The 13,847-nt window shown below is 34.6% G+C and overlaps 1 protein-coding gene across 1 annotated transcript in view; it reads left to right on the top strand.

Moving 5' to 3' along the window:
• The window catches only part of ZNF326 (zinc finger protein 326), a 43,779-nt gene extending 30,184 nt beyond the window's left edge, over positions 1-13,595 (top strand). Inside the window, exons 10-13 of the mRNA XM_044671577.1 lie at positions 4,032-4,131; positions 7,423-7,553; positions 9,979-10,074; positions 12,443-13,595. Coding sequence (XP_044527512.1) covers positions 4,032-4,131; positions 7,423-7,553; positions 9,979-10,074; positions 12,443-12,646 — 531 coding nt within the window. The 3' untranslated portion in view covers positions 12,647-13,595. The remainder of the gene's footprint in view (positions 1-4,031; positions 4,132-7,422; positions 7,554-9,978; positions 10,075-12,442) is intronic.
• The last annotated feature ends 252 nt before the right edge of the window (positions 13,596-13,847 follow it).

The raw sequence follows: 13,847 nt of genomic DNA, 5'->3' as shown, positions 1-13,847 counted from the left end.
TGAGGTTTAGGAAAGTCCATTGCAGTAAGGATTTTTTTAGGTATGAGAGTCATGACAGCTCATTGGATATAAGCAGATAAAATTTAATAAATCATACAGAAGTTGAGGGAATACAAAGCTAAGCTTTTGTAAGAAAGACTTCTTGGTGTGACTGATCTTTCTGAATGTGAAAAACTAGAATTTTCTTAAAAGCACATCTGCTTATAAATACTGGTATCCTGGGAAATAGCTAAAATTGTACCTCCTAAAAATATGTTAATTAAACTATCAGATACTGTGGAACTTAGTCCTGGTAGTAAAGTTAGGTCTATTCACTTATTTTAGCAGGTTTTAAAATGTGGAGTTGAATCTCAGAAAAACTATGGGGACTTTATATGAACTAAAGGGTATATAACATGACATTAATCTAGGCTCTCCCAGATCTGGAAGACCATTTTTCTTTTTTCCTCTTTCTGTAACTGAATTATCTCAAAAGTTGGAGAGAACTTTAGGAGTCATCTAGTTTTATCTGTTTCTGGACTTCAAATCTTTCCACAGTATCCCTGGCAACAGATTAGCTCCAGTGATAGGAAATTATTATTTATCAAAGCCCCTTTCAAGAAACTTTGAAAGAGCTCTAATTGCTCATAGAGCTTTTCTTTAGATTTAGCTTTTTGCCACTTATTTTCATTATCTCCAGTTTTACTCTCTGGGACCAAGAAGAGTAAGTAAAATCCTTTTTCCTAATGATGGAGCTTGAAATTTTTAGGATATCATGACAGTTTTTGCTAAGCTCAACATTCCTAATTCCTTCACCTGATCTTCATATGGCGTGGTCCTCAGACTCAGCTTTTAGGTTGCCTCTTTTCATAATCTCTACTTTCTTGTACTTATCCTTAAAATGTACTCAGAATTAAAAATAATACTCTATGGATAGTATGATCCTAGCACTACTTGCTTAACAACTGTGGCAAATTCCTAATGTACTTGTCTGTCCTTGTGGGAAAAAGAAATGAAGCCATGCCAGTTTTTAGTGATCATCACATTTCTTTCTAAATGCTTACAGACCATTCCTTTAAGGACACATTCTAGAGTTTTGTCCAGAATTTAAGCCTGGCTCACTGCTGTGTGAAAGACTCTCTTCACTTCTCATCACTTTTTAGAAGATCAAGATATTTATCTGTCTCCAGTTCTGTGGCACCTGATTCATGCTCCATAATTTTTCAGAAATCAGTCTCTGAGTAGTTTTAAATAATCATACCTTCCAATTCTTTTAGAACCTTCAGGTATAGTTTGTCTGAAATGAGTTACTTCATTTCCTTGAAGGCTAAGTGTTCAGATTGTATTCTTCCCGGAGATCCAGTTCAGGGAATATCATCCGCTGGTAGCTAGTCCTATAGGTCAGATATCAGTGACAGGTGATATAAGTGGGGGATGGTTATAATGTTTGGGATTTCATGGTCACAGCAGAGCTATAGATCCCTACTCTTGACCATTATGATGTGGGGTCTGGCAGAAGATGGGAAGAAGGTCATAAGAAAGCACCCTTTGTTGTTTCATTTCAGAAACATCAAAAAGCCATAGCTTCTGACTTGATCTGTGAATAGTTGTGGCTAGCTAGAATTGGTGTTTTGTTGATTTGGTTAATCAGTTATGATTATATGACCATGGCAGGGGTAACTTCTTTGCCTCAGTAGTATTTAGAATGTTCCCAGTGTTCCAGAATAGAAGGTAGACGTGTTCTTGTGATTTGGCACAGGGCTATATAGCTAGACAGAATATTTCTATTACTTACAGTGACTTTAGAATTGCTGGTGGGGAGAAGTCTATAAAAGTTAGCATTGGGTTAGCAACCTTGGAACTCTACTAGTTTGGTTCCTTTAAAAACTTGCATGCTTCCTAGAGGACATGCGGCTCTCTAAAGTTTCTCTGGTCTTGTGTCCTACCAGTCCTCCATCTGGAAGTCATATAGCATAGTGCAAATGCATGGAGAGGGTTTGAAATTTGAGATGACTTGCTGGCTTGTTCCTTGAAAAGATGATGGGAGAAATGGATGCTTGTATTTAGAACATTAGCAGAGCTAGGGAAAACTCAACTAGAAAAAGGAGAGAGGCTCTAGTGGTTCCAGAATTTGTAGGGTGATCAAATCCAAGAGGGATAGCTAGGAAATGGAAAAAAGCTTTGAAACTGTATTCAAGGTCAGGAAAGTCAGCCAAGGAGAACATATTACACAAGGAAATAGTAGATTCCAGTGACCTGACGTGCATTTTGTCTTGCAAGATAGTTTTCTTTCATTGTGGTCATAAAGTTATATTTTATTGTGCCACACCCTATATTGCTCTGGGCCCATGTGCTTGGACTGTTCTGCACCCAGGGCTCTCATTATTTGCTTTGTGACTTTGACCAAATGATGTGCCCACTTTGGGTTTTAGTCTTCATAAAGTAAGCTATTTGAACTAGATGAATTGTAGGGTACCTTTCGCTGTAGTCAAGTCAATTAAGCTGAATTGTATGCCAGACACTGTACTAAGGTGTTGGGAATACAAGCAGAAAGACAATTCTGTCCTTCCAATAGCTTCCATTCTAGTGGAGGAAGACAACATAAAAAAGAAGCTAAACAGCATGGTGGGTGATAGGTGGTGTCTGGGTATTATAGAGGAAGCCTAGAGAGACTGGAATGGAGTGGAGAATCCTGGAGAGGAATGGAGACTTGGCTGGCCCAGGCACTTTCCTTAAAGTGGAGAGTTTGGAAGGATGGGGTTATATACTTCCAGTGTGAGAAGTTCAGGGGTGATGGCCTGGATGGCTATGGTGACTATAGAGAGTCCAGAGTGGTGTTCCTGCCTCAGAGGGCTTGTAGCCAGTTTTCTCAGAAGTTTTCCAAAACAAACAAAAAAAAAGAGTATGGACTTCACTATATCTTTTGATAACTATTTCCATTCCTACATGCTTCTCCCTCCCCCTATATTTTATTTAAAGAAAGAATCTTAACCTAACCAGAACTTAGATATTTTTTCTAGAGTTTAAATTTGCTTAGTAGGTAGAACCTTAATTTAAATTATACAATATTCGCATAAGGGTAAAAGCACTAGGCAAAGTACATTTTTTGCAGAAGTGTCAGAAGAAATAGTCCATCAATGAGTATTTTAAACTTCTATATGTAGTTACTAGGCACTCAGGATTAAAAAAGAAATGCAGAATGTGATCCATAGTCTTGGACCTTATTGTTTGGCATAAGAGAAAAGATCTATCCACTAAAATAGATAGTACTATAGGTGTAGGGTCTGATTGGGCTAAAATAAGCACAGTTGAATAGAATAAAGCTCAAAGAAATATAAGAGAACGCTTTGAGTGAAATGACCAAGGAATGAAGACTTGGGGCTTTGGGAGTTGGATAGACCTTTGAGAGCTAGATACATGGGGGTAACAGACATTTGGGCACACTCCTTGCTGCTCACACCTCACTGCACATGGTAGTTTTTCTCGTGAATGAACTCAGGCTCTCCTCTATCCCAGATCTGATCCTGTAGTTTCCTTAGCTCAGGCCTTCGTTGTCTCCTCTGTGAGGCTTCAGTAAACTATTGCAGCCTGTATTATTAGCTTTTCCATTTGAAAACAAAAATGATAATAAAACAAAACCAGAACTACTTACTGTGTTTATGATCCATTCAGTATGATTTTGTGCTTAATTATGTTGTTTGTTAATTGTTACATGTGGTTATCTTTCTCCCTGATGACTGTATGTTTTTCTTGAGGGCAGGGGCCCTTTCTTAACTCTGTTCAGTATGGAGTCAGGCATGACTGGTCTGGAATTCCACCTCTATTACTGATGAACTGTGTCACCATGACCAGGGCACTTCCCCTTTCCGACTGTCAGTCTCCATAATTTTAAAATGGATGATGATAATTACCTATAGACCCTTCTCACAAGACTCAAGTTGCAACAATAGATGTCAAGAACTTTGTAAATCTTAAAGCATTGTAAAAATATTAGCTATTACTTATTTGTACTATTGGGTCTTAATTTTTAAAATTTTGATTTTTAAATTTAGGAATGTATGGTGAGTAAATTCAAGAAAACATCGATGCGTAAACAACAGTCAAATAATGATGCAGAAAGTGTTAAAGTAATTGAGAAAGATATAATGGAAGGTAGGTATTTTCTGACATTGTGTTTTCCAAATTCTTTGTTACATGTGTTTTTGAAAGCTTGTCACGATCCCTTCTCTCTTTTTTCTGATTGAGATTTAAATTTTTGTGTATATTTAAGTTTTTTAAAGTGATATGGGACAAAACTTTTTTTACCTGATTAGGAGCAAGATTCAAAAGAGAAAAGATGTTTAAAAGGCAGAGATCTTAATTTGTTGTATGTATTAGATCTTCATATCCTCAGAATGAAAATTTTGAAATATTTTGCAAAATATCTTTAAAAATATTTATGAATTTGAATATTTGAACTTCTCTAGGGAAATTCCCATGCAGTTTTTTAAAATAGGAATAAAGAAGTAAGAAAAATAAATAAGTATGGTGAATAATTGTATATTGTTATATGCTACTTTATTAAAGCAAGCCCCCAAAGTGTTTCTGTATCACTTTTATACCCATATTACCCTTTACCTCCTGATGCTTTTTGACCTCTTCAGTGAATTTCACATAGGTTTATTGTTGTTATTGTTTAATTATAGTTTTAGAATATTGATTATTCTTTTGGTTAGTATCTCATCCTATAATCTTCCCCAAATTCTTTGAATTCTTTTTTTAATGGCACAGTGATATAATCATCATGGCTTATTCTATACCATTCTCCAGTGGACAGATTTCTAGTTTTTAGTTTGTTGCTACTAAGAGTAATGAGTGCTACTATGGGGGATGCTTTTATGTAGACATTTTTTTCCCCTCTTACCATAATTTCCTGGTGTTACATATAGTCCAGGCATGTTGTTTCAAAGGGTATATATATTTTTGTTATATTTATCATATAATTTCAAAGTGCTTACCCAAGAAGATGAACTAATGAATAATGAATGATTATTCACAATACCATCTTAGTTCTTGTTTGTTATCTTTGCCAATCAGATGGGTATCAAGTGGAATCATGAGAATTTTAATTTATATTTTTCTTAGTTACAGAAAAATTAGAATTTTTTAATGTGACCATTGGTAATTTGTGGGTTTCCAGAACCACCTTTTCCTTTCTTTATTTTTAAACTTTTACCTTTTGTCTTAGAATACTAAATATCAATTCTAAGACAGAAGAGTGGTAAGGATTAGGCAATTGTGGTTAATTGACTTGCCCAAGGTCACACAGCTAGGAAATGTCTGAGGACAGATTTGAACCCAATTCTACTTGACCTCAGGCCTGGTGCTCTATCTGCTGTGTTTCCCAGCTGCTCTATGCCTTTTCATTTCCCTGTGGTATAGAGGGATAAAATACCATAAAATGCAAGTGAAGAAATTGAGCTAGATTGCCTCTAAGGGTCTTTAATACTCTAAATAGGTGATCCTAGGAGCTACATATATTTTTGGGAAATGACTGTTACTCTAACAACTCTAGTTGTTTAGAAATTTTGGATTTTAGATTTTTATCAGAAGTATTTGATACAAAAATTTTTCCATATTTTTTTCTTTCCTTTTATAATGGATATGTTGCTTTTTGTTCAGCAAAGTCTTATTTTTCTTTGATCAAATGAATATTTTGTCTTTTATTTCCTCTGAGTAGTGCCTTGTTGATTTTATTTCCCCCTTCTTCCTTTAAAAAATATATTTTATTAATGTGATTTCATCCTCTATAATTATGGATCTATTTATCTCAGTAAATTATAAATTTTTTTAAGTCTTTAAAAAGCCCATTTAAAGTTTGATTTCTAAAAATTCTTTATATGAGCAAGAGTTTTTGTTCATTTGGTTTTTGGTCTTGTCTAACTCTTCATGACCCCATTTAGGATTTTCTTGGCAAATATATTGGAATGGTTTGACATTTCCTTTTCTGATCCATTTTATAGAGAGGAAACTGAGGCAAATAGTAAGTAACTTGCCCAGGATCACACAACTAATGAATGTCTGAGGCTAGATTTGAATTTAGGTCTTCCTGTTTCTATGCCAGATGCTCTATCTACTGTACTATCTAGCTACTGGACTTTTAAGAGACCCAATACCAAATTCATATTTGTTAAAGTTCTCCTTGTGTGCCTAAAAGTTAAGTGATTACCAACTGGGTCATGAAGAGTCAGATAAGACTGAAAAATAACTGAACAGCTATTAATAGTTAATATTGTTTATGTCAGAGGGTAAGGATTTTTTTGGAGAAGACATTAAGAGTAGATGACCACACATGAAATGTTTGTTCTGGAATTATGTCCTTTGTTTTGTGTATCCTGGGATGAAAGGGATGATACATGAGAGTTTGAAGGGAGTTAGAGATGAGACAATGGAGCCCTTAAAGAATTCCATTTTGTACTTTACTTCAACTTGTCCTTTTTTTCTATGACCTGAATCCTGCTTCAGAGAAGCTCCTCATCTCCTCTTACTTCAGTACTTAGCCTTTCTCTCTGAGTCTCTATGTCTTTCTTTTTCCCTCTCTCCCTCCCTCCCTCTCTCCGTCCCTCCCTCCCTCCCTCCCTTCCTTCCTTCCTTCTCCTTTCATTTTTTGAAATTATGTAATCACTGAGGAGATTATCCATAATCCTTTTCTCTTTTGGTAAGGAAGTTATATTGTAATATGATTCTATGAGCCATCATACTGGGTCACACCCCCATGGTCTATCCACATTGATTCAGGTCACTACATAGTGACACCATAGAGAATTGTGTAATAAGGCAAGGTCAAGCAATATTACTATCACTTTTCAATTACTAACAAAACTCTAAACATGCTTAACTCCTTTTGTAGCTCATTGTTGTTCTGTTGTCTCTGAATTTATTTAAAACTTCATTGATCCTATTTTTTGTCTTTGGTCTTTACTACTTTTGTGGGGCATCAATATCCTTGCCCTGTTTTGTAAATTAGTAGTTGGCATAATTTGAAAACTTACAAGGGTTGAGGTGTACCAGACTAGTATACTGGGATTTGATCATTTTATGTTTATCCCACCCATACCCTTTATGGTTTTATGAAGTTTGATTGTATTTCTTTGTAGCCTCTATTTTTCCAACTTAAGCATTCTAGTTTTTTTCAGTTTATCCTCCTATCTTATTGGATAACTTTTTTCTGCCCTCAATATAATCTGGGAATAAAATGACAAAGCCTGATTTGTCTGGGCTTTCTAGTATAGAGAAAATGTTTATGTAAGTCTTGATTCTATGTTCTTTGGTCAACACTGTAGTTTCTTCTATTTATTGAAATACAGTCTTTTACATGTGATTGTGTCTAAAACCTGCAAGGTGGCATTCTGTTTTCACAATGAGAGTTATTAATTTCTTTTAATAGTTCAATGTATTTTTTAGGGGTTACTGCAGAAGACCACATGATGAAAGTAGAGACTGTGCACTGTAGTGCTTGTGGTGTATATCTACCTGCCTTACACAGTTCGGTTCAGCAGCACTTAAAATCTCCTGACCATGCCAAGGGGAAACACGTATGTCTGAATCTAGTTTAATAAGCCATTGACTGTTTTTACATTTGTGCTACTAAGGATGAAAAAATTGAAAAAGATAAGCTTTAGGAAAGAGCAGATATTAATTGCTTTGATAATTTATTTTAGTAAAAAAATCGTCCCCGTTAATAGGCCTGATAGCTGAGTTGAATCAACATGAAAAATCTACTATAAGATTTAGTTACTCATAGAATCAGTAAGAAGCTAATCAGCTAGATATGGATTATTCATAATCAAGAGGTTAATCACTTAGATATAGGAAAATATAAGTTAGAGAATATAGTTTAGAAATAGTTATTCAGTCAGAGATCAAAATCCAAAAAAACTCCCTCTTCTGACAGCTGGGAACTCTCTTATACCAAGCAACACCCCTTCCCCCTCTCCCCCTCCCCCAGCCACCACAAAAACACTTTTCTCTACAGAGAAAATTAAAATTTCTTGTTCCTGCAAGACTCTTAAGTTTTGTTTTTTTAAAGACTGTTAAAACTCACTTTTAAAACCAGAAGATAGCATGATAGACACAGGCTCTAATCCAACCCAGCATTAGAATCAAAAGTAGTCCCACTTTAGCACTCCCCAATCTGCCTTCTTTATATAGGAGTGAAAAGTTACAAATCACCCATTTTCCCATTCCATAATTTGGAAAGAACACTTTGTTTCCTTGTGATTACATTTTTTAAAAGCAAATTGTTTTTTAATTTTTTGACTATAAAAACTACTTTATATCTAGACTTGGGATCTCTGGGTGGGGTGTGTAAGATGACTATGGATTTGGATGATTACTAGCCTCGTATTAAATCAGTTCTCTCAGAAGTTCTAATTTTTTTCCCCCCAGACTCTTAACAAGGGCTGATAGTTCTTTTTGGGTCACTGTTTTTGAACTTGTTTTATACTGATCCATATGTAGTCCCTGTAAATATCTTTAGGTGTGTGTATCTGAAAAGGCACTCAGATTTATAATTTTTTAAATAGTGATAGATGGTTTGAAACTTATTTTTGAGGAAGGGAAAAATAAGAATATAAATAATGCCACTAAAATCATTAGATTTTTTTCTCTGTGACTAAAAGGCCACATAGCTCCCAATTTCTAAAAATAATCCCTTCTCTAAGAGTAAAAATTTACATATTTTAAACTGACTCTGGTGACCTATTGATAGGGAAAGCTAGTTAAAAGGAGGGAAAATATTAGGGTGATAGAGACTTGATCTTTTTTATCATCTTTTAAAATTTGAGTTACATTCTGGTTAGAATAATTTTGCATCTCTGCTGGTATAGCATTTAGCTGTGTTGTATGTCATGCAAGGTCATTATTAAGGTTAATAAAAGTCCAAATGTTCTGTGATTTGGGGGGTGGGTTTAGAAAACTCTGTCCAAGTATAAAGAAATTGAAAGCATTTCTTTTTTTGTTCTCAAGTGGAACATATTGTTTTATACATATAAATAAATATTTTCACATTGATTCCCAGGGGTAAGATCTAAAACATCATCAAACCCACGATTTATTCTGTGAATTTCAGTTTTACTATCCCTATTTTGGCTCCCATCTTTTCTCCTTCCCTCCTTACCCATCTTCCCTGTTCTACCTTTCTATCAGTAGAATCTTCCCTTAAAATACCTTTCTTCCTGTAACAAAACCCAGTTTTGGAATGACTATAGCTCTGGTGAGAACTGTTGCTCACTTTTAACAATAGGAAATAAAGAGAGAGAGAGAGAGAGAGAGAGAGAGAGAGAGAGAGAGAGAGAGAGAGAGAGAGAGAGAGGAAAAAAGGACATAGGGAAAGGGATTAGGGGACAAACATCCCACTGCAGCTGTTATCTCTCAAGAATAGTCTTCCTAAGCATTTGTTACTAGAACAGTCTATCAGCAGTGGCATAAAGAAAAGTAAAATCATTTCTTAATAATTGACAATGAGATGATGGACTGGAGAGTGCTGGGCCTGGAGTCAGGAAGACCTGAGTTCAAATCCAGCCTCAGACACTAGCTGTGTGACCCTAGGCAAGCCACTTCACTCTGCCTCAATTCCCTCATCTGTAAAATGAACTGGAAAAGGAAACTGCTAAACCATTCTACTGTCTCTGCTGAGAAAATGGCAAATGGGGTCCTTAAGAGTCAAACAACTGAAAAATGACTAAACAATAAAAATGAGTAGAAATAGAGTTCTAGTCAGAGATAGGGTATATTTATACAAGGTAATAGTCATTTTTATTGAAGAGTATTGTGTACAGAATCTATTTGAATCTTGAAATCCTTTAGAGTAACAATTAGCTACTATACTTGCTATTAGAGTTTGTTAGCAGTTTTCTTGTTACAGAAAATGAATGATTTGAATAAAAGTACTTAAGAATTTAAATACTTTCACATGGATTACCTTTTTAAGTATTTATGGGCTTTTCCTTCTTTTTGTAGGCCTATAGGGAACAAATAAAAAGAGAGAGTGTCTTAACTGCTACAAGCATCTTGAATAATCCCATTGTAAAAGCGCGATATGACCTTTATGTTAAGGTAAGAGTTTTGAAAGATTTTCTAAGTATTGATATAATGCTGTGATGATTAAATTGCTGTTATTGAATAATTTTATAATTTTTCAATGTTACTTTGTATTACTTTATACTTTTCCCCCTTAGAAAGTGAATTATAAGTAATTGCTTCAGAAATGAGAAGCCCTGGGTTACCTCTATTTACAGTGAGGTGGTAGAATAGAACTTTATGGAGAGAAGAACTTTTTCAGAGAGCCATCTGATAATATCAAAGAATTAAAAAGAGGAAAAAGTTCATTAAAATTCAACTAACTTGAGAGGATTAAATGAGATTATGTATGTGTAGAGCTTTGAAAACCTTAAAGTGTATATAAATGTTTGTTGTTGTTATCTATCTAGTCCACTCAAATTATAATGTCCCTTCAGTGCCATTTCTAGACAAGCGTCTATAACCCTCCCTGTCTATTGGCAAGCATCTAGTGACAGGAAAATTATACTTTGTAGAGCTATCTATTCCAACTTTAGATATCTGTAAATAAGTTTTTCCTTGGTTTTATGTGTAATATGCTTTTTAAAAAATTTCCACATACTGATCTTTGTTCTTCCTTGGGCCTAGCAAAACAAATATGGTCCCTCTTCCATGCGACTCTCCTTTGAAGGAAGCTCTCAGATCCCACCTTGTTTCCTATTTTCTGAGCTAAATATTCCTGTTTCGTTAAATCTTTTCATGGTTTTTTTTCCAATTTCTTTTCATTTGATTCACTTTTCTCTGGACCATCAGAAACTTGTAAATGTTTTCTTCCTCACTCTTAGGATAGGGAATTGTGCTGAAGAATAAACTATATAATTTATTTAAATTAAAATGCTATATTTTACCTTGTATGCAGAAGCATAATTAAAAAAAAACCTCTTATCTTCTGTCTTAGAATCAATAGGAAGTATAAGTTCCAAGTCAGAAGAGAGTGGTAAGAGCTAGGTAGGCAATGGGGGTCACACAGCTGGGAAGTGTCTGAAGTCAGATTTAAACCCAAGCCCTCCCATTTCCAGGCCTGGTGCTCTATCCACTGGCTACCTAACTGCCCTCAAACTCTACTATTTAGTCCAAGCAATGAGGTAATTTAATCTAGGTTCCTAAATTCCCAATTATCTAAGATGCTAATGATTTTTTGCAGAGTAGGATAGTAGCTATGAATTGGTACTATAATTTGGAATGGAAAGCAGCCTATTTAGACTTTTAAATTAAGTAAATGAAATGAACTCCTGAATTTTAATTTTAGTCAGGTAACTTTTGAGCTTTTAAAATGGTATGTTCAATTTTTGTAAGTATTCTCATATTTTTGATAGTCTGTGTTTTTATTCTACTATCCCCAATAATTGAAAGGTCCAGATTTTGTGTTTAAGAGTAATATTACAAAAATTATGAAACTTGAAATATTCAATTGATTTTTAAGCAGACTTTTCAAAAATATGTTGGTGGCTCAGTAAATAATAGAGAGCCAGGCCAGGAGATGGGAGGTCCTGGCTTCAAAATTTGGCCACATACACTTCTTAGCTCTCTGAGCCTGGGTAAATCACTTACCCCCAGTTGCCTAGTCCTTCCCATTCTTCTATCTTGGACCCAATTACTTAGTATGTATTCCAGGACAGGTGGGAAGTGTTTAAAAAAATACATTTATTATTATTGGGAATTTGCATTCAATCAGCCTTTATAGTATTTGCTTTGTTTAACCAAAAATTAGTTATATACATTAAAAAATTATTTAATATGTGTGTCTCTAGAATTTCATTAAGAAGGAAGCACAAACTGTAGGGAAATGGGGAAATAAGGTGGTAGTTTCAGTAATTTTGCACATCTTTGGTTGCTGCTTTTACGATTAAAAATGATAAAGACTGATAAAATAAGAGAAATTAATATTTTAATATCCATGGCCACGTTGGTGAAATGTATATGACCGTGCTTGACTATCTTTTAAATTTACCGCCAGTGCCCATCCTCTCTCTCCTATGCCAGCCAGCCACTCAGGAAAACCAAGAGACTTTCTCTAGGCCCTCCTCCGAATTTAAGCTGCCCTATGCGTTGGGATATCTGACGTCCCCACGCCCAAAACTGGAAACCAGAAACCCATTGGAATCATGGGAAATGTAGTCTCATAGCACACACGTGTCCTTAGGGATTCTGCTAGACACTTCCTAATAGCACTTCCCTGAATTCAAAACAAACACTACATATTGGTATAAGGTCAGATAAAAGGCACAAACATGCCTCTTCATATTGTAATTATAACAACAAATCACGTATTTACTCTTTTAGAGTGTTCAGAATGCTTTCTTGAAATTTAATTTACATAAAATGAATATGTCACTCATGTAAATAAATTGTTATTTGTTTTTAGGGTAAGAATCCTTTTGAGGCCGAAGATGAAAGTCAGGAACAACAAGGAGAAGAATGTGATGAGGAGGAAGAAAAGATTGATGAGCTTGTGGAGGAAGAAGAGGAAGAAGAAGAAGAAGAGGAAGAAGAAAAGGAGGAAGAAGAAGAGGAGGAAGGCACTGAAGAACAAGCTGACTTCAGTGTTGAACAGCCTGAAGAAAACTAAATACATAAGGAATTAGATGTAGCAACTTTTAATTTTTATCCTTAAATTGGCTAAGTGGAAGACTTTTTAAATAGTATAAAAATATGAGTTGTTTAACACCCTGTGCATGCATTCCATGATCTTGAAATTTGTTTATATGAATTCAAAATGTTTTGGATTTGTTTTACAAAAATGAAGGTAAGACTATTTTAGTAAGGCTTTTTATAGCTATCAAACTTAGACCTGGTAAATTGTTTGTATAATTTTTAAACCTTCTTTTTACTTTATTGATGTTGAGGCGGAGAAGTGTAGTAACTGTATGTCTATTCTGATCATTTTAACTAACTGAAATGCTGCTCATGGGAGTAAATATTCAGAAAGCATAAACTTTTTGAATAATTACCCCTCAGAGAGATGAATGGGCCAGAACTTTTTGCTTTAAGTATGGCTATTTTCGGGCTGCATTGCTCATTGTATGCTAGTTTGTGTTAGGGTATACACTTCATAGCTTTTTTGTGACTATGTATCAATTTGTAGCAATAAATATTTTATAGAAACATTTTTCCCTGAAGTAACAATTTAAAATCAAATTGAATTTAGCAATGGAGTATTTTTAAAAATCAGGATTGTGTAGTTTCAGTTTTCAGATATTTAAAAAAAGGTGGAGAGAACTTTAGTTATTTGTCTTGATAATCAGATTTTTGACAAGTATAGCTTTTTCCAAATTTATTTTAACCAACATATAAAATTGGTTTTGACTATCTTGCTGATCTGTTTAGACATTTTTTAGATTTTTTTTTCTGTGCCAAACCTTGATTTCCTTTTGATTATATGTTTGAATACAGAATTGTATTATACCTATTGTGAGTTCCTTTGTCATGCCTCTTACTGGCTGAGACATTAAAAATCAAACTGTCCTATTTTAGTGAATATTGTCTCTTTGGAATAAATAATCATTAAGTTTAAAAAATGTTCGTATGATCACTTTCTTAAAAATAACTGCGTTTGATGGGGGTTGATGGGGGTGGGCTGAAACTTCTTAAGTTCTTTCTTTTAAACACTCCATCATTATTTATATATTGAAAAGTACCATTCCTTTGTCTGTCAATGTCTCTATGTGTTTTCTCCAGTAAAATTAATGGAGTTTTTATTTTAAGGATAGGAGCTCCCATTTTCTCCAAAAGATATGAAATACTTTAGATTTGGGGGGCACTGAATAGAT

Source organism: Gracilinanus agilis, chromosome 4 (genome assembly GCF_016433145.1).
Source record: "Gracilinanus agilis isolate LMUSP501 chromosome 4, AgileGrace, whole genome shotgun sequence".
Taxonomy (NCBI): domain Eukaryota; kingdom Metazoa; phylum Chordata; class Mammalia; order Didelphimorphia; family Didelphidae; genus Gracilinanus; species Gracilinanus agilis.
Note: the sequence above shows the minus strand (reverse complement) of the source record. Positions and strands in the feature narration are given on the sequence as shown.